At 48.3% G+C, this 25,994-nt stretch overlaps 1 protein-coding gene across 4 annotated transcripts in view; it reads right to left on the bottom strand.

Moving 5' to 3' along the window:
• The window catches only part of LOC119387683 (tyrosine-protein phosphatase non-receptor type 4), a 253,973-nt gene that overhangs the window by 14,741 nt on the left and 213,238 nt on the right, over window positions 1-25,994 (bottom strand). For 3 of the 4 annotated variants that reach the window (XM_037655156.2, XM_037655152.2, XM_037655153.2), the window contains exons 16-22: window positions 12,965-13,204; window positions 7,845-7,908; window positions 4,238-4,395; window positions 3,632-3,722; window positions 2,941-3,008; window positions 2,086-2,169; window positions 537-659 (exon numbers count right to left, since the gene is read on the bottom strand). In XM_037655156.2, coding sequence (XP_037511084.1) covers window positions 537-659; window positions 2,086-2,169; window positions 2,941-3,008; window positions 3,632-3,722; window positions 4,238-4,395; window positions 7,845-7,908; window positions 12,965-13,204 — 828 coding nt within the window. The remainder of the gene's footprint in view (window positions 1-536; window positions 660-2,085; window positions 2,170-2,940; window positions 3,009-3,631; window positions 3,723-4,237; window positions 4,396-7,844; window positions 7,909-12,964; window positions 13,205-25,994) is intronic. The other variant, XM_037655157.2, reaches the window with a different exon arrangement.

Here is a 25,994-nt window from a genome sequence, read left to right on the forward strand (position 1 = left end):
CCTTCTGTGGCTATAATCGGTAATCTTTCTTCATTCAATCTTGCTTTTTGCCATAATTAAGTGCACTAGCACACTTTTACAAGTTTGTAACATGGACCTACATGCAAATAATAGTGGATGGCCTGCACACCTGCTAATTTGGAGTTGAGACTTCTGGAGAAAAATGGATGGTTTTCCAGAGAGCAGTCACATCAATGTGTGCACTAAAGCAAGCTATATTAATCACAGTGGCAGCAATAAGCAAGATGTGCTCAACATCTAAGCTTCCCATTACATATCAGAATTCTGACATTCACTACAATAACTGCATTGGCGTCAGCCTTGAGCCAGGAACAAGTAAAACCTTTAAACGGGCAAGATATGTGGAGGTCGAATAACAGCACCAGAGATAATGGAAAAGGCAATGTGAACAGTAAGCGCATGTATCTTGTGCCCGTGGTCTTTGTCAAGGTCATTTTTGCTGTCATTGTTATATGACAACTGAACCACTGTGCAGTACTATAGCACAGGCTTACCCAAACAATGACCCCACTGACCTGCAGGTGTCCATAGGTGTCTGTTTCGTACAGGTCTGGCCAGTACTTGTGACATTTGATGCGGCCCCGCTCCACCAGTGTTGTCAGCATCACCACCAGAGTGCACTGCTGCTCCCATACCATCTGCAAGCAGAATCGCTCAGGTCACAATGATTGCCGTGGTTCACTCCCCTGAATCCCCTCCCGATAATTAAACAATCGCATGCTCCTTTCCAGCCTTTCCTGGTCCTTTCTTAACACATGGTCGAGAAGTGTTCCCCTCTAGTGTTTCTTTCACGAACCGAAAGTAGCACTGCATCAAAACAAAAGTTACCACAGAGTTCCTTGTTATGTAGCAACATTTCTTCCTCTTCACCTTTACCCCATCACCAAACAGCACAAGCATCGTGATCTAACGATTACACAAAGAAGCTCCAGCTGTAAGCACTATCTCTTCATCAGAAAAGAGTCATGTGGTGTGCATTAATGTGTCAATCATTCTTTTCTTCACTCAGCACTCTCAACCTTTCATGTGAAATAAGCCAAGTTTTCTATTGTCGCTTTTCACAGAACAAGGTCAAGTGCTTAAAGGGCAAACCCCATATGGGCGAAAGTCTACGTGATGGCAACGAGCGATATGACAGAGATACCAATGCTCAAGCTGTCACTTACTGAACCAAACCCCATTCACATGACGACATTGGCAACGAATTTCTAGTGTTGCTGCCATGAGAGCGGCTACTCTGTACTGAAACTGGAGCGATAATGACATAGAATATGTCTGGAAGTCTCACTCATATTTTTTTGTTCTGGCATGCATGAATGTTTGGTTATTTGCTTTTTATGAGCAGTGCCGGCAGAGCGTCACTCACATACATCCTGTTCCAGCTTCTTGCATCCTGTTTCACATAGTCGGTCATACAACTTCCAGGCGACGAGCGACAGCTTCTAGATTTGCAAAGCCGGGTGATCGACCAAGCGATCTGTTGCACGACGGCTGCTTTAGTTGTGTTTCGAGTCGCATGCATTTTCGTGCGTGTGGGGTGCATCCGTAAAGCTCTACTTTTGGCAGGATGTTCATACCATGGCTTGCAACTACTAGACCAAAGCACAAAGAATATACAGATATTCGGTGTGGTGCTTGCTGTCACGTAGTTTCAGCCATGAACTATAAATACATGGAAGAGGAGGTGAGATAACCGAGGCCGTCAAGCAATTGTGTTATATTAGTGATTCCAGAGACTTTATGGCAAGTTCAACTGCTAGTATAAGGTTTACTAAACAGAAATGTACTCATCTGCACTCACCCACTTACAACCATATGCAAGAGCTTGTTAGAGAATGCAAATTCACGTCATACTTCAGTGCATTGCGAATTCACTTATATTCCTGTAATGCTGCGACATATGAACACCTTCCTTTTGATTTAGGTGACTAAATCAGCACAATAAAGAGCTGTTTATGTCAATACGGCACAAAGCGACTGTAGATGCAAACGTATACAGTCCTGTGTCAGTTCAGTGAAACAGCAAGCATTAAGCGATTAGTGGCTACAGAAGTCAGTGCTCACCTCCCAAAAGTCTATCGTGGTGTTGGGCAAAGGACCTTGTGTGGCTATGTACCTATTTACAATGCCCGATGTGGGGATGTTCATCTGTGCAGGAAAGAGAAAGGAAACAGAGAGTTAAAATTCAAGCATCAGATGTGAAAAAACTTATTACATATTGTTTGCAGTTACATAAAGCTTAGAATCGCTTAAATGACTTTCAGTAAGGCCATTAAGTTAATGGGAACAACCCTACTGGTACTGGATAGTTGTCTACCAATCACTCAATGGACATGTATAAAGTTCCCGTGACATCTATGAAGCCCCAGCTCTTCAGAGAGCTGCTAAGAAAACATAGTTGAGTGCTATAATGATACATTACACCTGATTGTTCCTAAGGTGACTCTTATTGGAGGCTTGGTAATACGAGACTTTACACAGTGGTGACAACGCTGCTTTGAGACCCATGTACCAGCTGTGACGTCATAGATTCTGGCAATGTGTACAGCATTGTTCAAACGGTTTGATAAATAGTGACAAGAGTACAGCACACGTGAAAGCAGGCAAGGACTCAACATGAAAGCTTTCATAGATTTTTTTTTTTTTAAAAAGGGGTCCTAGATAGTGAAAAATACCACGATATTCACTATCATCTTGAACTTGATCATGTAAGCGCTACATTAAAAAAACCAAAAAAGCAGAAAAAAATGTTCTGCCCTTCATTTTTTCCCACTAATAATAAACCTTTTTACCAACTTTTAAACATCCTTCTACCAAACAAATGCAGAGAGTATCAACTGAAAGAGTACCAAGTTTTTTACATTTCACTATAGTAGTACTTAAACAACGCATGAAAACAAAAAAACTTTAAGCACTTACATTTACATAACTAGCATTTATATAGTCCCCAGACGTGCCTTCCTGAAGGATGACTCGAGTGGCATCATCTGAAAAATATACGAAGAGAACTTCCATGAAACACACCACTCACGTGCTCACCAATCCCAGAGAGTTGAGGACAAATTTATAAGAAGAAAAAACAAAAAACGCTGGGGTGAAAAAAAGCAGTGAAAAGGCAGTGCACTCCGTGTGTGTCTTTTTGTGTTACCTGTCTATGTCTTTCATGCGCAACAGTTTACGATGATGACAAACCAACAAGACCAAGTCGACACGCTTCTTAAGTATTAGAAGAATTTCTTAACAATGTGATAGTGGTCTTCAATCAACCAAGGGTAGGACACATATCTATTGAGCACTTCCTGGTGTGGAAGAACTTGTTTCCTATATTTCTTATGCACAGCAGTTTAAGAAGAAACCACACAATTTCAAGTACAGAGGAATTATTGGCGCTTCAAGAAAGCAAAGGCTTGCCTTTAAGTTTCCTGCAATGCACCCCAACTAATGAATTTATTCAAAACTACAATAAAAATGGGTTTACAGCACAGCTTCTCGGTTCTTTCAATGCTCAATGTTTCGATTATGTACAGGACGACAAAACGCGAACTGAAACAGCAAGCGAAAACAAGAAAGCAAAATAGTAAAGTGAGAAATGATCTGCTTTTACACTCACATGGGGAGATATCTCTGTAACGATTCTTGGACAGGTTGGCAGGCAGCCTGGCACATTTCATCGTAAAGTCAGCCTTTTTGCGGTACAGTTGCTGCAAGGTAAGGAGAGAGAAAAAAAAAAGAAAAAGAAACGAGAGTGATTTAAGACTAAAGCTGTCATTCCTGTAGGCTTGGAGAACAATTCTATGTGATCTTCATTTACTTATTTGGGCCCTTCAGCACTGGCAAAAGGAAGTAATAAAATGCATGGGTAATGCAATCAATTCACCTGACAAATGCATTTGTATTACATGTGTTTTACTAGGCCTCCCTTCTGTCCCACTGCATGGTGACATGAACTGGTGCAACACACGGCCAGCTCACAGTGCACACATCCTCTAAAGAACTGAATGGGTGGGTAATCTCTGACAATTCTACCAGTTCTTCGAAAAAAATGTAGAGCAAGAAAGGAAGATTTATGCGATGGAGACACAAAGCTCGTCGTTCACTGAATTACTTCGTGGTCTTGCAAACTCTTCAATAAGTAACAAAAAAAAAAACTAACTAAACAGCGTTTTGAAGAAATAACAATAAAAAAACATGCGTAGGCAACCCTGGCCTTTCTTACCTCAAATTGGGCGATGGTGGCGCCGCTCTCGAGACCCTCGGCCAAGAGCAGCATCGACTCGGCCAGCGCACCCCCGCCGGCACGGTTGCCCCGGCCAGCCACTGCAGAGTCCGGAATGTACTGAAAGTCGGGCTCCTCGATCTGCTCGCCTGCGGGGACTAGGGTTGGCGCCCACGGAGAAAGGCAACGGGGGAGGAGGAGGGGAGGAGGAAGAGAGAGGAGAGTGCGCCCACGTAAAAGGAAAAGCGTCGCACGTAAAGGGAAAGAAAGGAACGAGGCGAGCGTGGGAACGGAGGGGAGGGGGGGGGGGGTGAGAAAAATGGGCGCAGAGGCGGTGGAAAAAGAAAGACGTCGACGACACAATTAATTGCGAGCCCGTCGACGCTCGGCATTCTCCAAATGCGTGGAGGAGAACCGAGCGGAACAGTGTCAATAATATGCGGCGCGAAGGCGACAAAAGAAGCAAAGCGGCGAACGGCGCTTGCAGTCAGCTGCAATTAATGGTCCGGTCACCCGCTCCCCGATAGGGCGGTTTCGGACCCTTCTCGGATGTCTTTCTCGTCGGAGTCGGGAACCGCGCTGCTCATTATATTTTGGTTTCTAGAGAGACGGCCGTTACTCCAATGCGTCTTTTATAAGTGATCTCTAGGTACTGTATTACTTGTTACTGAACGCGACGCGGAGATACATGCAGAAGAGCGAAAGGTCGTTAAAACTACGTCGATAAAACAGAATCCGTCTCACTTCCCACTGGCCTTAAAAAAACTCGCGTCTCTCTTTTCGCCGTCATATGCGGCGACAAAAGCCGGCCCCTAGAGCGTATTTCCACATACGGGGCTCTCAGAACTGAACCTCTTCCCACGCTTTAAAGCAGCACAGCGCCCAGGGCACAGGGACGTCAACAACAATTTAGTCCTTTCAACCTCCACTCCTTTCGCCCGTCCGAACTTTTCGGGGACAGCGCGAGTACGCGTTTTAAAGCCCCCTCCTGCGCGCGGAGAAGAGATTACGGAAGCCGATGTTGTGATCATAACACTTGCCGAGATCGATACGCGCCCACACGGACCTCGGCCGAAAGCACCGCGTCGGTATAGTAGCAGCAGCGGCTGCAGCAGCCGGCACCGTAACAACCCCTCGTAAAGCGTGCTTCTCCGCACGGAAAGCACCGTCGAGGAGAAGCCCAACTACGCGCGCGCACGCGCGTGCGGCCTTGGGTCGGAGAAATCGCTTCCGCGTTTCGTTGCCGCTGCTTCCGAGAGACGCTCCCTCCCGCTCCTCGCGCAGGCGCACGCACGCACTCCAAGCGCATTATGCACGCAGCTTCGAGCACGTAAAAGACAATCTAAAAAAACAAAACGATAAATACAGCGGAAACGGGAGAAGGAAAGCGAACTTCACTGCGAAGCCGCCATCAGTCAAGCCCCGGATAAGCAAAGGGAGGTCGCGAAGCCTTTCTGAACTAGGCGGGCGCAATGCAGCGCGCTCTCGATCTAGGCACAGTTTACAGTCTGGCGAATATAATTTACATAACGAAGTTAAGAACCGTATGTAGGTTCTAAGGAAGGTTAGAGAAGTTGGTATAGAGATTCCGTGTTTTCCTAAAGCACCGCTAGAATGTTAAGAAAGTAACTAAGACACCGGGAAAAAATGCAAAAGATTACAAGGACCCCTCATGCGTCTCATTCTTTATTTTGCGTCTGTGCGAGTTTGAGAAGCTTGTTCGTTAGATCGTAAAGTTAGAGACACTGGTTGGTTAAGCTTCGAAAAAGAAGAGTTTGAAGGGCTTCTATGCCAACACCCTAACCTCCAGAGTTTTGTTTTCCCGCTTCAGTCAGTACCTACTGACAACGTAATCGACACACACTTCGCTTCTCGCTGCGCACTACGAATAATTGAAGTACGGATCGCGTCGCTGCTCTTCGCGTTGCGAGCGATGCGTAAACACTATACACAGTCATCAGATTAACGCAGGCAAGCTGCATGAATACGCTTACTATAAGCCGGATCAAGATCGCCGAGCCGTCCCCTGTGCTCGTAGATGCTGTTATTTCACTCTGCTTCGCTGCACACTTCTAATTACACACGCATTAAGTGTTGCAGAGGTGTACTACCGTTGAGATGAGAAGCCGCATTACACGCGAACTATGAGGCATTACGTCCTTCTGTGAACATATGTGAACAACCATTACAGCCATCTTTGTAAATACGTAAATAGCCCCCTCTATCACCTCCCTCTCTCCGTGCCCTTTACTGCTCCCTCATTCGCTGACGGCCACCGTTCAGGTGTCAGCTGCTCGAGCTAGACAGTTGAAGTGTGGCCGTAGGTTTTCCTCTTCCTTGCCCCCCGTTTGTATATATTTGCTCCAATAAACAACCACTTACTACCACGTAGCAACAGGACAGATGCAACGAGTGTTTAGCGTGCGAAACTCGGAGGCTTAGCGTTGGCTTAGCCTTACTGTTCATTTCCATTGCCTCCGCGAGTGTCTAATAAACACAACGTCGACAGTCGCTGAACGCCCTGCCAAAGTACGCGTATGTCACGGAGAGCCTTCAAGGTACTTTAATGCCTATTAAAGTAAAGTTTTTGAGCTATAGTTGGTTTTGCATATTGAAAAGGCCTACATGTATACGTGGAGGCCGCTCCGTCGGCACAGCCGCGCTATACACAACGGCGCGACGTCACTGTGGAGGACCCTGCTATTTCTTACGCCCTTCTAAACAAGCGTGAATCACTAAAAGTGGTCGTGTGCGCAGACACACTCAACGATGCAGCGATGTACCCAACCATTAAATCTTGCACCAGTATGCCATAAAAAGAAGAAAGAAAAACCAAACGCGTCCACCCACGACATGCCCTTGCGCGTGCCGCGTTAATGAGTAGCATGCGTCTTTAAATGAAAAAAAAAGAGAAAAAAAAGAAGAAAAACTGAACAAGACTATCAAGAGTGCGGCTCCCGTCTATGACATGAGACGAGAATCAACAAGAATATGCAGTATTTCGAAATGCACTCGCGCTGCAGCAGACGCCTATAACCTATGTCGCTCCAGCTATAAGAAGCATAACGAGTGAAAGTGAAAACGGAAAAGTTGTCTTCCAATTCACATTGGAGGTGAGGTTAAAGAAATGAATAGGAAATTAAAGGAAGAACACATAATAACGAGTTATCTCGCTTAGTTTAGTGCCTGTATGGTCGCCACGCACAAATTCCAGCTGTAGGTCTCACTTCAAGCGCTAGCTGTTAAAAATCTACATAGCTGTCATGGCGTGACACACAAATATTCTGTAGTGATAATAATGCCACTGTTACACGAGCGCTAAATTACTGGGGCACACCGTACCAGGAAAAGAAAGAAGAAAAACAGCTCACTAGTGAATTAACCAAACAACACAACAAAGGGGGCGACACAGGCGCATCGTTGTCGATATATCGCTAGCACCTTTCGTATCGATGACCGTGAACCAGTGCGCCCAACACCCTGCCATTTTTAGCCTCCCTATCTCGACGCCTTAGGCTACTACGGGGCACATAGAAAATAGACTGATAAGAGAATAATGGGAAGGTAAAAAAAAAAGAAAGAGGCAATTTCCTCAAAGTATGCTCACCTTGCGCCTTGACGGTGAGCACGAGCTCTCCATTGTCCTTGGGCGCCCGGATGAGCTTGACCACCTGCGAGAGCCAGAGCGCCAGGCCGGGCCTCAGTCGTCGCACGTACAACACACACAGCCAGCGCGGCACGCAGCAGCCGCCCGCCGCGGCGGCGCCCGACGCGGTGGCGGGAGACGGTGGCACACGGCGGCTCCACGACGCGAGCACCGAGGCGACGCTCGCGCGAGCGCAGTTCATGCCGCCCGGTCGGTCACACGTAACACGGGCCAAACACGGAGCTCGTCGGCATGGCCGCTCCAACGCGAGGCCCAAGCCGAGGAGAAGGCGCACGCGCGCGCATCGCCGTCAACAGCGGCGCGAGCGGCGGCGGTGGTCGCCCACGCAGGTCGGTCGGCGCGCTCGCGGTGCGAGCGTCGAAGACGAGCTCGATCCTCTCTCCGGCAGCGGCGGGACACTTGGGGCTGCCCGATCCGCGGGGCTCTCCTCTTTCCCTTCTTTCTCTCTCCTTCCTTCCCTCCCTCCCTCCCTCCCTTCGGCGTTGCCGCCAAGCGCTTCGCGACAGTGGGGGCGCGCTAGGCACCCCCTGTCTCCAAGCGCGACTCTGATTTCCTCCGGGTCGGGACGGATAGACGACGTTGGTGGTTCCGCTCCCTAATGAGCTCAAACAAGGGCAGCGCTGCGGCAACCACCGTCACCACGCTGCAGGCACGAAGCGGAGAAGCCCGTTGCTTCACTGGGACGTGGAAGAAGCGCAATGGCCTATGGCGAGGGCCCTCGGGGCGCTCGATAAGCGAACGCCAATGACCACACATGAAATAGGAACCGCGGGAGGAAGGAGGTTACGCAATACGGCAGCGCACGCGGAAGAACGCGGTGCCACAATGGTAAGGAAGGGAAAAAAAAAAAAAAAAAACACGACAGAGGATGGCGATCGAAAACTAGCCTGCCGAAAAGGGCAGCTACGCAAGGCGAGAGTAGTCAGCGGCGAAAACACCTGCGCCGTGCAGGATACTAGCATGTACAGCACTGCGAGAAAACGTGCTTATTTATTTACTCATTCATTTATTTTCTTTCTTTCTTTTCTTCCTTCTTTATTTACTTATTGTGCGTTTTTAACTGCGGATAGCTGACCTTCCAACCTGCCCGACACACTAGCTGATGTGCTAAGTTAACGATTCTTCTTTAAAGAGCAATAGATGGAACTAGCATAACGCATAGCGATGCACATCTATCCTTTTATTTATTCATTTCTCCTTTAAAAGAAGAAGGTAGCTACACTGGTACGCCCCCGCGGCTGGCGCTCGCAAAATTACAAGAGCACTCGGCGGTTCGGTTGGCACGCAATCGCGACCAGCGGGCGGTAACACGGGCTACTTTACTCTTTCCGTCTCGAACTAGACAGAACGATGCGCGCGGTCGGTCTTTAGAACGCGGCACGCACAGCGCTGACGAAAAAAAAGAAAAGTCTACGGCAGCGCACGCAAGCTCGGTCGCGCACTCCACGGACGTCGCCCGAGAGGGCCCTGCGCTTCAAGTCGGATGGTGGCGGAAAGGGGCCAAGCCACGCAGGACTTCGCGCGTGCAGCGCTTCTCAAAAAAAGAAGAAAGGGCGTCGCGGAGCCTGAATCGATGCCAGCGTGGGTCGGCGCAACGAGACCGAATCGATGGGCGGCCAGGTGATTCACCTGGGTGCCAACACTCAGAGGCGCCACGCGAGGGGAAGGAATTCGCGTGTCTATACCGTTGCCAGGGTCAACCTATCAAAGCGAACGAGACGGCCTAGGTAAGGAAATACTCGAACATGCATTAATACTTCGCTCGGGGATGATGAACCGGCCTCATTCGACGGAAGCCGACAATCTTAGCTTTCGGTTTAAAACGAGCGGGACGGGAATTCAATTGTGGCGGTGTGAGACGATTGGTGGTCGCTACGAGCCGTCGAGAGCACGCCTAAGTTGGCTGCAGTGCTATTACACCAATTGCTCCGGCAGGTCATACTAGAAAGCCCTTACGGCGTCTCGGACGGCACCGCACACGTTTTAGACACGCAATGCCTATCCGCGCGGTCTGTCGGGGACCACTGTATACAGCTGCACCTCTGAGGACAGTGTTCGCATCAACCCGCCGCAACTTCGTCACCAACATCGACAGTGTAGCACAACAGCGTAGTATTCTTGTACTGCCACTAGCGCGATGTAAAGTGACTCTTTGCCGTGCTAGTTTGGTTAAAATGTAAGATATTAGCGCACAGTGTTGGCAGCGACTATAACGATGTGACAGTGTGCGTACACATGCAAGTTTCAAGGCGTTTGGAGCGTACGTAAAAGAGTGCTCACACTTTCCATCGTGCTTAACACGAACATACACAAGGAAAATTTTTTCGAGGGGTTCGTTAATATGTTAGACACAGTCAAACGGATCGAACAGACAATTTAGGCCGGGGTTAAAGGGACACTAAAGGCAAATATTAAGTCGACGTTGATTGTTGAAATAGCGGTCCAGAAACCTCGTAGTGCTGCTTTTGTGCCAAGGAAGTGCTTATTTTGAAATAAAATCACGTTTTTAGTGGTCCGCATCGCGTTAGCGCGCTTCAAATCTCCCGCCTGAAAATACGACTCTCATACGTCACTGCTGCCGTGCCCAACGTTGCCCGCTTTTACTGCGCGGCCGCCGACACTAGTAGCAGCCGAGCGGAAGTAGCGGGACCCACAGTAGCAACAACGGCGCTGCGGCAAAGACTTGCTCGGATGGGCACATTCAAAGCCGTCACCAAGTTGCGGTTGGTCTCGTAATCCTCAGTACGAAAGTGCAGCGAGCACACACGCAGAGGTTTTGACTGTTTAGCACACTGGCGCAATGGCATGACACTAAGCCACTTCGAGCGTAAGGGTTCATTCCGCGGCACCCAGTGAAAAGACACACCGGTTTCCTTGCTGCAGCACTGGCGTTGTGCACCATTCGGGCATCCGGCAATATCACACGCATGCGGCATTTTGTCGAACTTTCTGTCAGAGCGACTTTCACGAGCGCGCAAAACACGCACGGCAGTACGCGATCCCGAAACTACCACTGAGACGGGCGAGGCACAATTCGGCGAAAACGGAACCTTTGAACCATGTTTTAGAGTTACTGTAAAGGTAGCATATACAGTAACTCTACCATGTTTGAACCACGCGCGCCGTTCCCCGTGGCAACGCCACGGAGGTTTTGTTTTCCATGAATCAAGCGGAAACGAACAAACAGCATTTTATTACGTCTTTTGTTGCTCGGAATGTTCTTTTTTTACTGCTGCTAGTTTGATTACTAGTGATTTATTGTAGGCCGACTTCCCTACGTCATCGGGATCACTTCGAAAATGTCCCACTCATGGCGCTCATCATGTGATACATTTAGCTTAATTTCTCGGTAAGTAGGGCACTGCTGTTGATAATATTGCCGTTTTAGAAGTTGTCATACATTGGGCTTTCACTCTGACATAAATTGTTATTTGCCTTTAGTGTCCCTTTAAATTGTGACGTGAACTAAGATGAATTGAAGTGGACGAAAAATCACCCTTTTCCACCTAGGGAAAGGATGATTTTTTCGTCCACTTCAATTCATTTCAATTCCCTTTTCATAATCAGCAAGTGCGCTTCCCTGCGCTGCATATTCGCTCAACTAATGGCGGCACCTGGTGTGTTTGAAGTGGAGAGGAGGTCCTAGTTGCACGTTCTGGGATTGCCTATTACGCGTGTTTACATAAAGAGATCTCAGTCTACATTTTCCGCGTCATAGCGCAAGCGAACTGCGCCTGAACACGCTGTTTCGAAAGTGACTAGCCACAATTAATAGGACAAACTGCATCACAGGAAAGCTAGCTTTATAATTATGAAGAGGGTCTATTTTGCACCACAGTTAAACACAACAATTAACGTCCTCTATGCTTTCCCTGGCCTAACCGTCTGTTCGATTCGTTTGGTTGTGTCTAACACGAACACGCGTTTTCTCTTCTGATGATGACAAATATTCCTGGTTGACGAATATTTCCTGTCGGTGTGTCTTGAACGCGCTATAGCTTAAAGCGTCTCTCCCTTCCAAGGCTTTAGATGTTTTCGTTACCCTGCTAGTGATTCTTTAAAGGAACTGTCTACCGCCCTTCATCGCTTTTCTGTTTTGTACCGCAATCGGAAGCATACAGCCTCAAGTGTCCAACCCTGCCGCGGTTTCTTTGGAAAGTGGGTAGAAATTTTTAAAACACAATTTTTCGATCTGCGTTCGGTCTTCTTCCATTGGCGTGAAACGTGCCCACAACACTGGTTGGTGGACGCGATGACGATTGTAGTGCCGGTAAAAATTAAAACCGAAAGCACATGTGATTTCTTTAGGATTACATTATTTTCGCTGGACACTAATGTAATGAATGTAACAGTCGTTTTCAGCGCGCTAGCGGTTAAATGAAGCCTTACGATTACAGAACACTTGTTTTGCTGTAATCGCAGTTTATGCGTTTATTTTAGCACTGCTGCTGCAATCCAAGCCAAGTTGATTCATCAAAAGGAGACTATAAATGGACGCCCTCACAGCGCAGCACATGTGAGACATCCGAACAGCAATACAGTGGCATGATACGACCAGCGCGGAGGGCCGCATGGCATAGCGTCCCTCCGCACTAGTTGAAGCAGACGAAATCGAAGGCGGCGCCGCAAGCAGCGCCACCGGGCGCCTTTTTAGACACGTGAGGAAAAAAAGGCAAAAATTACTCTCTGACGCAACTTACCGCTGCCTCAAGTGCGTAAAAAAAAATTTTAAGTTATACATGTTTGTTTTTAAGCAAGATGAGTCTACCTGCGAGGACTTCTTGTCCTACCAGTAAATTGAACCCCATCGCCGTTGGGTGACGCTAGCGGTCATTCTTTCATGATTTTTACCATCAAATTAAAAATATAATTCCTTTTTTTATGGGGCAAAAGCATGCTCGTTGCCGCCGATGTGATGAACGATCTTCGCATTTTAACCACAATCAGAAAACTTTTTCCGAGCGGTAGACAGTCCCTTTAAAGGTCAAGCCGCGAAGGACGTGTCCTTCGCCGTTCGGGTTAAGCGTGACGACATCTCTATCCATGAAAGCCCCACCCACCTGATCGTGCGACAGTCCGGCCACGTCCCGGCCGTTGATGAGTAGCAGCTGGTCGCCCTCGCGCAGCCGCGGCGTGCACGTGTCGGCGGGCGTGTGCGGCACCACCCGGGACACCAGGATGGGCAAGTTCTGGTCGGCACCACCTTTCACGTTGAAGCCGAACCGGCCCTCGGCGTCAGGTCGCATGCACACGCGCACCGGTGGCGGTCCGACGTCGTCTGCGCCAGCCGAGCCGTTCGCCTGCACGACGACGGAAATCAAGTGGTCAAGTAAAGGGTGATTGAATCGCCTCGGCATGGTGCACTTATTTCCTACACAGTATATTAATTTATAATTGATTTATTGAACTACGCACATGTGGACAATCGCTTCACCATATCGAAAACGAAACTATAGACTAAGCATTAAGTTTCCCGCGCCTACACCAGCGTTTCTGAAACGTCAAACTCAGCGCTGCATACGTGAGAAGTCGGGCATAAAAGGGTTGACACTTTTACGCCCACACGTCGCGTACTCTATCAAGCCGCGCGCTACAATAAATGCTGAAGTTTGAAAACACAAAAAACAAGCATAACATCAAAGCGTTAACGTTGCGGGCTGTGGAATACGCGCAACATCCAGACTATAGGCACTAAAAAAAATAGTAGTACCACGTGGTCGACGTATAGAAGGTATATATACACTTAGAACATAAAGAGAAGTCTCCCCATACTTACGTACTCAGCAATTCACAATGGAAAGGATATAATCGGGATGCATTTCGCCCCGCGGGCGTTGATCGCCGCAGACAAGGATGTGACAACACGCAAATACACACGCGCAGAAACAAAATGTCTCTACTTAATTTATCGAGTATAAGTTACACACACAAATAGCTTCGCCTAATGGATGCTCGTTCGCTGCAGTGGCAACCGCCCGCCGTATTGCCGACAGACGCGATCCTTCGGGTATGGGAAAACGCAAGAGCTCGCCTCGTAGCAATAGGGAACCCAAGCTCAAGTTTGCGGCGCGACGACAGCGCCGCGCCAGCCGCGCTGCGGCTCTGTCGGAAAACACTGAACCGTCGCGCGGCCGACTCAGCCCCTTTCACGGTAGCGGTAGCGCACGTGCGCTCGCGTTCTTCTCTCGGTGCGGGTAACTGTGGGGCCGTCAGCTCGGCACGTTGAACCGAGAGGCTTGCTGTGCGAAGCTGCGCATTTCCACGATGGCAGAAGCGACCCCGCGGAAGCGCAAGCGTGGTCCGAAGTATTGCGGTTTAGTGGCCAGCCACAACAGTGCAGACAAGGCACACGATTCACGTGTTAAACTGTATCGGTTCCCGGGCGTGTCGCACGAGAAATAAAGGCGGCAAGCGTGGATAGCTGACAGCGCTGTCTCGCCTTCTATTTTGGCTGTCTGAGTTCATCGCTTTCGTTCGTTCCGACTACCTGAATCGGTAAGTAACGGGGCGCATGCACGCAGCGACTATACAGTAATGATTACTCGCTGTCTTCTCGCATTGTTAAAGTACAGTTACGGTTGTAGGTGAAGCAACTTTGTGTTTTGATTCCCCGTGCTCGTGAGACCTACCCGTCGGTGTTGAACGTTCACATTCGCGTTATACCGTTAGCGTTGCGCGGTTGGTTGAATTCAACTGAACTCCACACATTGTCAGAAGTTCGGCGCCTGCATTTCACGCGTCGGGAAGGCTGCTTTATCACGCCGGAACGGACGTTTGTGCATTTGCAGCAAGCTTTGACATCGTTCTGCAGGTTTGCTTTGTTTTTGTCACTTTATTGGGGTGATATATATATTTAAGCCGCTAAATATAACTGGCACTTCGTACATGCTTTGCAATTGCAACCTTGAATTAACCACCTTCTGACTTTGTGCGATTTCCTAGCCGCGTTCACGCAACAGGTTTTATACGCCTGTCAAGTCGGTATCATAAAAAGAGACTGCAAGCATGACGCGAGAGCCGAAAAAACGAGGCGAGCAGTTCATCTTGCTTCACAGTGGTTGAAGCTCAGCTAGCTGCCTCGCGTCTTAATCGGCGGGTGATTCTCCAGCGGCACGGAGGACTTGACTCTAACCTTCTTAGGAAGCAGTGCCATGGCCGTATAATCTTTTTTTCGCACGCCGCAAACGTTTGTTCACGAAAGTACACTGCTGCTACTGTAAGCATGCCATATCAAAACAACAATCATATGATTCGTAGTCCACGCCGCAGAACATCGATAGCGTGTACGGCTTCATTTCGGAGTGCATGTGGACCATTATTCATCTTTAACGTGACAGAATGAGACTTACCTCGAGGTATACGTCCTACACGGTGTAATCGCGACTTGGGAAATGCATTTCGCTTTGAGTCGGGCGTGGTTGTCGTCGATCGTCTGCTCTTCACCGTTAACGTGATTGACGAGCTTTCCTCATTTTATCAAGTTCGCTTTGCGGAAGTGCCAGTCAAGCTTGAAGATCCTTTTGAAGCCGCACTGCACGCGGTACATTGTGAGACGCCGCAAGTGCACCGCGAGAGCTCTGCACGTGCACGGAAGCGAGCGGCAACGCGGTGACGAGAAGGGAAAGCGCTCGCTGATCACGCCCCAGTTTCTCTTTTTCTGCCAGAGATGGCGCTGCCTGTCAAGAGCAGCAGCGCCGCTAAGCGTTGCTTGGGAAGCCTATACGCGCGAATGGCGATAAATTATACAACAGCCAGCCGCGAACCGGCGCCAACTCGCCACAATTCGAAAGGGGGGCTCGCACACGCGTTTTCCCAAGAAGCCCATTATCCACATCTTCTCGGAGTCCTTCAACCAAGATTCCCTCATCGCGTGTGCACGCGCAACAACAAAGGAAGGAAAGAAAAGAGATGAACGAAATACACGCGAAGAAATAATGGAGGGCCCTAAACGACGAAAGCTCGCGCGGCCCCATTGTATACGTGCTTTCGCGACCGTATACACACACGTAATGCACGAAAACAGTCGTCGCGAACGCGGTAGCGAATAACCGCTTAATACGACGGAAAAAAAAAAAGTAAACGCTGCAGCATCAGCAGCGGCGGCGGCCGTTTTCGGGGATGATATGTTTACGAGCGGTATACATAACGATTATGAGGAACGCGAGAAAAAACGCACCAGACGCCGAACAAAGCGGAGCTGTAGCGGATATTTAGTGCGTATGCTAGAATATACTTGCCGATTGGAGCGCGCGGAAACGAGGAGAGAGTTCCGACTAACGGTTTCGGTCGCGAGAAGCTGTACGATATACGGACAACCTTTCATACATCGCCTCACGTATGGCACTAGCACAATCGAGCTATATATATATATATATATATATATATATATATATATATATATATATATATATATATATATATATATATATATATATATACATACACGGCTTAAGAAGAAAGAAACTGCGCAGGCGCAAAAAGAATCAAGATAGAAAAATCATGAGAAGCGAAACTTTTCTTTCTATTCGCGCATGTGCCGGGAAAAGAAACATCGCCGTAAAGAACGGCACGACTCCGTATACCTAGATTTTTGCGTGCTTTCTTCGTTGCTATTCGTAAAAAAAAGAGAAGCGGGAAAGGGGGGGGGGGGGGGGAGGGAGGCGGCAAAGAACCAGAGCGAAACACACACACACACACGCACGCACGCACACGCACTCAACCTCTTAAGTATGTTCCACGGAGTCGTTCCACGCTGCCGTCATCTCAAACCGATCTACGCGAACGCGCGCCCGAGTACGGAAGAAAAAGAAAGAACCTCCACAAGAATCCCTGCTGACTAACAAAGGCGCGGGAGCTTTGTATATCCTTTCGTTCTAATGTCTCTGCTTTCAGGAGGACATGTACACACACACACGGGAACAAACGGAATCCTACACAAAAAAGCGCTCTCGCGAGGAGTCTCCCAGGCGCGTGTTTTAGCGAAAGTGGTTCTTGAACGGCTCTTCCGAGTGTTCCTATTCGCAGCTTCTGGAAACAACGCCGTGTATAAGACAACGACTCCGCACTCTGCAAGGCCTCCCATCTCCACCACTACATCCGCGACTTCGCTCGGCAGACGCAAACAGAATCGTCTTCCGAGACCAAGAGCAGAGACGTCCCGGAACGACGCACGCCGGAAGAGAAGCTCTAGGAGAAAACAATCGAAAAAAATAAATAAAAAAGGAGAATTCCAGCAAGAGAGAGAGAGAGAAAAAGAGGGCTATTTATGGCACCCACGCCAGAACATCATCTCGTTCCGCGAGCAGGGAGAAGAAAAGAACACCATCTGATCCGCCGAAGAGGAAAACAGCGATTAACGGAGCTCCCGCGTACAGCTGCTAAACGGGGAAATTAGATGAGAGGAAGAAGCGTCGCATGAGAAAGGCTTCTCATATTTGCAGTGAAAGGAGGGGAGGCAAGATTGAAAGGCGTTCCGCGCGTGCCGCGCTTCAGCTGCGCGCACTTCAGGAAGCTCAGGAAAAAGGGGCATTCACCGTGGCGCGCGCAGTCTGTCATCGCGCGAAGCGGAGGATGAACCCTAAAGAAAGGCCGGCGAGAGGTGAATGAAAGACTTTTGCCGGAGCGCCATCTGCGTGTGAATTCGAGAACGAAGAAAGAAGGCTACGCGTTAGAGGTATAGAGGGCTAATATGCGGTTATTACTATTAGCTTTACGCAGACATAGCTACAACCTATTTTGGTAAGCGAGATAGTCATCGCTGGTCGGGCTATAACGAGGTGCTGCTGATGGTGCACAATATTTCGACAAGTCGGATGCAGGGCTTACTGGCTAATTACTCGAACAGCTTATCTGACAAAGCAGAACTGTTTGTTTAGAAAGAGAGGAAATGGAGAGAAATAAACTTTATTGTGCGACCATACTTGAGCCCATTAAAGGTGCGTGGCCTCCTCAGTTTAGAAATAAAGGTAAAAGATTTGGAGCACTCTCTATAAGTGAAGCCAGGGCGATTGGTCACTACACATATAAAAAAAGTAGCGTACAATCATGCGCGCCTCACAATTTCACTAGAAAGGTGCAGAATGCAGGCACAGTACAGGAGCTACTGGAAAAGTTCAAAACAATAACGAACCCAATGCACGAGCACGCCCACTAAGGGTTGCTTAAGCCACTCCTCGTCTACGATAGTTGGCTTAAGCACACTAGATGTGGGTGCTGCGCCCAGAAGGATCTAAAAAAAAAAGAAAGAAAAGAAAATCTTTATCTGCGAAACGAGCGCCCACGCGATTCTATTCTTCGAAATTGCAACCGAAGCTCATCCGCCGAGGGATCGTCGTTAAAACGTGAACACGTGTAATCAAAAACGAGAAAAAAAAAAGACGGAAATAGTGAGCTTAGCACCATGTTCTTTTTTTTAACGCACTGCTTATCTGTTGAAATCATTACGGAAATGAGTGCGCTGCCTAAAGCAACAAGGCGACGTGCTCATTTACATAAGATATTCAACATAGCAGGAGCAGTCACCTCTCCGATGCATCGTCCGACCAGAGTCCTTCTGGTTCACTCTGATCGAATGGTTTCCACGCTTCAGTGTGACGCGAAGATGACTACTAGAGTGAAAAAAAAAAAAAACTACGAAAAAAAAAGCAACAGAAACAACTAAAGATGCCATTCTAAAATGAAGAAACAAAGAAACAGCACCCTAACACACCGCGGCATGTATCGTTCCCAGATCAGGCAGTCCAAAGAAACCCACAGTGTGTATAGTATATACGTACGCGTATATCGCAGTAATTCAGGTCCATTGATCGACTGTTCATTCGTTCGCGTCGTATACGCTCCTCTTCTGAGTGGTGATGGACATCTGTTCTTTACACAACTGCACTTCTGATGCGCACACGCGAGTACACAGGGGGCACACAGGCTAAGAAAACACTAAGCGGAGAGCAGTCCGATAACCCTTCAGAATCACTGGGTCGTCGATTCTATATCCGCTTCTCATTCAGCTATATTATTTCGAAGAAACGCTATCGCGATAGACGAATGATAGTTATGAGATACTCCGTCCTTCTGTTACAGACCGTGCTGAAGCGAAAAGCCACAGTACCATGGAATCTATAGCGATAGTCGAATTTAGAAAGCCGCAGGGCTCTCGCGATTCGACGTGCAACTCGGAAGAACTATTAAGACTGCGGGACCAGTGTACAACTCACCAGCATGTGTTGGGCAATGCGCGGAACTTCGAGCACAGAGGATTTTTAGCCTTTTCGCGGAAAGGTTCCAGCCACTTTCGAGATAACGAAAAGCGGCATAGAAGAGAGAGCGAAAGGGCGAACGGAGAGGCAGAGCGACGTGCGATAGTGATTGGTTCTGAGAAAGGCGACGATGGTGCGATCACTTTGAGGAATGACGACCATCGGCTGAGGTAGATAGCGTATACGTTCTCTGACAATAGGCGCACAAGGAGTGACATAACGAAAAGGTAGAGCATCGGACACGTAATTCAAATGTTGTGGGTTCGGATCAAACCGATGGAAAGGGTAATAATAATATCTGGGATTTTACGTCCCGGAACCACGATATGATTATGAGAGACGCCGTATAGTGGAGGGCTCCGGAAATTCCTACCGTCTGGTGTTCTATAACGTGCACTGACATCGCACAGTATATATACGAGCCTCTAGCATTTGGCCTCCATCGAAATGCGACCGCCGCGGGCGGGATCGAACCCGCGACCTTCGGGTCAGCAGCCGAGCACCGTAACCACTGCTCTACCGCGGCGGACAATGGAAATGATGATTTTTCGTCCACTTTAATACATTTCAATTAATGTCATAATTACTGCACATCAATTAAAGACAACAATTAATGTCATCTATGCTTTCCTTGGCCTAATTGCCGGTTGGCTTCACATGGTGGCGTCTTACAAAGACGGGGGGCGAAATGCGAATTATCCGAAGCCGTCACGTATACGTTGTTCAAACGTCATAACCAACTCTTTTCGCGAGCCAATGAGAGGATCCGTTCCGGTTCTTCACTTCCCTTCTCACGTCTCATCAAAACCTACTGCACGTATACCAAGTCCCGATAACGAGCGCTAAAGCGTTCAGAACACTCGGATATTTTCAAAGGAAGCCCTGGCGTGGCATCCGCTTCTGCACAGCTAACAGCCTACTGCAATTAAGTCCTGCAGAATCCCGCAAGGTGGCGGAAGGGTTGATGAAAGGGATAGTTGCCAGACACACGTTTGTAGCACGAAGCCACAAGGAAATCCATTAGAATTTCTCGGAAAGGAATAAGCTTCTTAGTTGTAGAAAAATTCGTCCCAGTCGCTAGCAAGGATGCTATAGGATGCTATAGCGCGAGGGCGAATGAGTCAAAGCACATGGACTCGAAGCACATGGACACGAAATATCGCAAATGGAAATCCGTATGGATCTTCTGGTGGCTTCGTGCTACAAGCGGGTGGTTGTCAATTATCCCTTTCGTAGATAACAGCAAATAAACGTCCGACTCTCCCATAGATTTTTGAAATACTTACCACGCTTACATTGCAGATAGGCCGCAAAGCACGCGCTGAAAGACTAGCTCGGCCTACATTGATGCGATGGTTGGGTGAGTGTATAATTGCAGATAGGCCGCAAAGCATGCGCTGGAAGACTATAGCTCGGCTGATGCAATGGTTGGGAGAGTATACGTGAAGTGAGACGTCAGTTCGCCGACGCACAACTTACGAGCCAGTCTCTTTACCGGGAATCGCCGTCGTGGCATCACTCCCTTCTTCGTCGCGATCAAGTGCATCAAACGCCACCGCGTCTATCGCGCAATACGTTCCGCGGGGTGGGGGTGGGGGCAAACAGCGCTCGAAACGCCGCTGGACACACACGCAATATACTCGGAACGCGCATATAGGATAGCGGGAAAGGCCTCAATGAACTGTTGTTTGTTTCTCTTGGGCAACTTCCGGCTCTGACCGGAAGGCAGCATTCGCCTGAACCAAAAGTATGTTGACTATAACAACGATGAGCTAACGTCAACCCTCTGCAGCGTTCGATTCCTGGATGAACGGTAATATGAAGTTTCTACGAAGGGTTTGGTGAAATGTCAACAGCATACTGATATACTCTCAGAAGCACGTATAGGCGCGTTGCGTGGTTTTTATCTGAAACTCCTTTATACACATAGCGTGCACACACAGACAGTGTATACGTATACAGATGCAATGTAAGGTTAAGAAAGAAAGAAAATCAGAGGCGCTGAGACGTAACCCGGGAGAAAAAAATATGCGCCTGTGTAAACGTTAAAAGCAAGTGCGCCACAAACCTAATGCTCAGCTTACCCAGCTGCTTAGCGCAGATATGCGGGATGTTCAATTGTACATACCATTTACGTTATACTATGCCATAAACGAGATAAGACCGCTTAAAACAGCGCTTACGATTACGATTACATACAATACTGCCCATTATGCCGTGACACGATTTTGAATAAACAGCTATTCGGATTACGTTTTTTTAGGGGTGTGCGAATATTCGAAAGTTTCGAATATTCGTCGAACATTACATTCGAGATATTCGTATTCGATTCGAAAATCGTCCATTCGAAAAGTTTCGAATATTCGATAACTTCGAATATTCGAAAAATCGAATATGCGATTCGATTATCATGGATAAAATAACTCGTCTTCCACATTTCTGCTGCGTTCGTATCGCTAAAAACGTTGCCGAGAGGAGCGATACACATCGTAAGTACACGGAGGCACGATATCTGCCTGCGACGAGCGCCCCAATACGTATGATTTATTGCTGGTGCATCTCCGACGTGCAGCGCTGTTGGCGATCATGTAACCGTACATTTTCAATATTATGCGGCCGTAACGTGTCGAACTACCACTCGTTCACTATGCGGGACCACTTCTGAAGAAAGACAGTGACCCACGTGACTGGCGGCGTACTGTAGGCACCTTCAGATACCCCAGTCTGGCAAAGCTTTGCCCCATGTAACTCCCTATACCAGCCACTTCTGTTCCAAGCGAGCGTGCCTTTTCAGTGGCAGGGGGGGGGGGGGTTGTCTCTGTTACAAGGGAGCGCCTGCTGCCTGATCATGTGGAGCAACTCATATTTCTTCATGATAACATGTATATAGTCATTACTTTCATTGTGCCGTGATATTTGCTTGTGTTGTGATGTGCATTGTGCTAGCCTGGACATTGTGTTCTGGAGATAGCAGTGTATGTTGTGTTGCCAGTCAGGCTGTTAATGTTTTTGTTTGTTTTTTTCAAATAGCTACATGTTAAATAAAATATTGTTACTGTGGAGGCATTTTTCCTTTGATATTCGATATTCGATTCGTATTCGAAAAATTTGATATTCGCACACCCCTAGTTTGTTTAAATATCTTCCGAAGTTAACACGCATCGATAATATGGTTATTTAGGGCGCTTTACGCCCCATATCAAGATACGGTCTAGCCCACGAATTCGCGTTCAGCGGCGGAACAGCCCCAGAAGACCATATAGCCGATGATGCATCGAAGAATATATAAGAAGCAGACATATTAGCCAGGTCGATTTATTCTGCGAGAAAACGGTCTTCCTCTATCGATCTGCATACATACATGCAGCGGCTATAGATATATATACCCGCGTATTCCCACGCGTAGAGGCATATAAGACGGCCCCGAAACACCCATCCCGTATACAACAAGTGCGGTCGCTCGGATGCCGATAAAAAAGCTGGAAAACCACTCAGCCACGACCACCAAATTCTGGCCCAGGACGCGTGCATGCGGAGACGCGTATACACGCCCACTTCATAGCTCTTCCATCGCCTCGCGAGAAAAAAGAGAGAAATTAAAAAAAAAATGGTGAAGGCTGGAAGAGCAGGCATGCAGGCAGGCAGTTGCGCCCGCCAAAGAAATAAACCAGGACGCGGAAAAACGCGGGCGACCGGCATGCCCGCACGCGCAGCTGAGACCTGCCAACCAAAATGCGCGCAAGCAGCCAGTCCGTTACTAACACGCCCAAAGAGACCGAGAATACGACGAAAGAAGAGGAAGATGAAGTAGAGAAAGAAACGCACGCATCCTCATCGAAGTGACACGACTCGATTTTACACGGTCGCGCACCGTTCCTGCGAAGTCTTCGCGCGCGTAGCCCCATCGCCGGCCGCGGTGTAGAAGACTGCAGCTCACCGCCGCCGTGACGTCAATCATCGCGGTAAGAAGAAAAAAAAAATACACAAATCAACGACGCCTTCTAGGTTTTCTTTATGATTTCAAGACAGAAACCCGGCCGAATCACGCGGCTGCACTTTGCCAGCTCTATTTGTTCAGTCGAGGCGCCTCTTTCTTGTTCTTGCGCTCCATTTTCCGCGCGGCGTTTTTATGATTATTTTGTTGCCGTCTAGCAGGCGACGTCGCTTCAAGCGCTCGGCTTTATTCGCCCTACACAGCCGGCGCCGGCGCGTTCAGAGGAACGCGGTCCTCCCTGCGTCTGGCGCGCAACTGGGTCGCGATAACGTAAAGTTGCAGTACGACGCGGCCGCGCGCGAGGACTGAGTGAAAACGCCCCGCTGGCGCTCCTTCGACGGCGCCCGATCGTCGGTGCCCAAGGGCGACCTCGGGGCAAGCAGGCGCCCCAGACGCCTCAGCGGCGCAAATAAAAGACGCGACGTCAAACGCTACAGGCTGTGCTCAAATGTTCGCGTAAAGGCCAACTGCAACAAAGTGTTGTTTAGACTTCGTAGAAATACATTACGTATACATTATGTTACTTCGTCACATTGTGTATATACTTGCAGATAATCCCTCGGGCAATGTTTTGAGGAGACTTCGTCAGGTATAGACCTCCGCTACCCTGGACTGCCTCCCGAATGTCGGGCTTCGAGATGCGCTAGGCAGCCTCCCACTATAAATAAATAAGAAAGAAAGAAAGAAAGAAAGAAAGAAAGAAAGAAAGAAAGAAAGAAAGAAAGAAAGAAAGAAAGAAAGAAAGAAAGAAAGAAAGAAAGAAAGAAAAGTGGTACGTCACGCACGTACGCGCGAAGCTACGCTCGCCCCCTTGTTCCGATAAGGCAAGGCCTCCTGCTTTTATGAAGTTTAACTCTACTCTGGCCGAGCCACACAATTCGCAAGCGGGAAAGCCCTAACTAGAGGTTTAATTAAGGCGATGAGGAAGGAGGCGGCTGGTGCGAGAGTACGGCTGTCGCCACGGACCTCGGAAAGATTGCGGCATGTCGACTCTGCCGAAGATGGAGAAACCAGAGCCCGTCCCAGCGTTGCAATAAGACACACACCAGCCTAGCCAAGGCGCAGGCCTGCACGTCGTCAAGTGCATCTGGAAACCTTGTGCCGCCGCCACCCTTCGGAAGCGCGGCGTCGTCTCAGGCATCGAGGACGTATATGCATACAAGCGGCCTTCATCAAACAGAAACTGGAATCACGTGACACTGAAGGGGCTTCTACGCACGACAGCACAGCAGTATGGGAGTGCGTTACTATATAGTAGTAAGCACATATGCCGGTTGTTGAGCAAGCTGGTTTGTACTCCTCAGGGCGTAATGAGAAGCCCACCCTTGCCTGTATTGGTCTTATTCAGACTCTGTCGGGTACTGTTACACAATAATGAACCCGCCATCGTAGCTAGGTGTCGTGCCGCAAAGCTTACTCTTTTTTTTTTTGCCAAGTATGCTCACTATACGAGCTGCGCTGAAGTTTAGTCTGCACCAATGGTGCGATGCCTATTGAGGAGTCATTTACAGTATGCTAATTATGTGTCGGTTGCATCGTGCTCGTTCCGCTCACCCCTCTGTCCATGCCAGGAACGTGTTTCCTTACATAAATACTTCAAGATCAAGAAGGGAGCCGACAGATGGATACACGTTATAGGTTTCAAAACAAAAGAAAGTGCCTCAGAACAGGCTGGCCGACGTTTCGATAGGGGACCTATCTTTGTCAAAGGCGCCTTGTCATCCCTGGCGTGTTAGTTTTAAGGGGTTAGTGATGACGTCATGTCCAGCGGTGGCGCGTCTGTTGCTGATGGTAATTTCTGCCTGGAAAGAGAGAAACTCGAAAGCAGAGGAGTGCAGCCCTTGCCACATTTCAAGGGCTACACTTCTCTGCTTTCGAGTTTCTCTCTTTCCAGGCAGAAATTACCAACAGCAACAGACGTGCCACCGCTGGACATGACGTCATCACTAACCCCTTAAAACTAACACGCCAGGGACGACAAGGCGCCTTTGACAAAGATAGGTCCCTTATCGAAACGTCGGCCAGCCTGTTCTGAGGCACTTTCTCCTGTTTTGAAACCTATAACATAAATACTTCAGTTATTTAATTTAGTCTGGCGATATGCTCCGTGGGGCGATGTATAGAGCTTATCCGTCGTCGATTAATTCAATCTTGACGATATGCGTTGTCCGGGCACGAAAAAAAGAGAAAGTATTATTTTCACTGTTTATCCACGGTACGTAACTGACATGCGCTGTGTGAAGTGCGCAATCAACGCCATCGTGCATGACGTCACGACGCACATGCCCAACTATCGCATAGCTATAGCATAGTCCTTCAATACGGTATTGAGGGACTATGGATGTAGTCACCCACGCTTATGAACGGAAATATGACTATGTCGCCGTTTAATGAAACTAAGACGACCTATGCACAAGCGCGACGTCACTAGCGCTGACGGTGAACGTAGGCTGTTACGTCACGTACGCGGCGCGGTATGTAGACGATTTTACGTAAGGCATCTGGGCACCGCCGGCCACCTTGGGCTGGTAAACGAATGTTTTCTCCTCTTTGTACATGGCGATGTGAATTAATAAGGCCATGAAACGTCGAATGCACCAACCCAAACGTTTTCAGCACTGTTCGTTTAGTTCTTAAATATACAAAAAAAGTCAAGGTTAACAGCTCAATATGGCAGCACCGAAACCCCATCCGTAAAATAGTCTATATGAAAAGGACGTACACCGTACGCTATCTGTTTCCAGGAGTAATCAATCACTCAGGTGTACGTCAATGCTATAGTTCTGTCTGCGCGTTATCTCTCGTGAGTTTATCTTTTCTTCTTTTTAGCTGGGCTCTTGTTTT

Source organism: Rhipicephalus sanguineus, chromosome 3, assembly GCF_013339695.2.
Source record: "Rhipicephalus sanguineus isolate Rsan-2018 chromosome 3, BIME_Rsan_1.4, whole genome shotgun sequence".
Classification (NCBI taxonomy): Eukaryota; Metazoa; Arthropoda; class Arachnida; order Ixodida; family Ixodidae; genus Rhipicephalus; species Rhipicephalus sanguineus.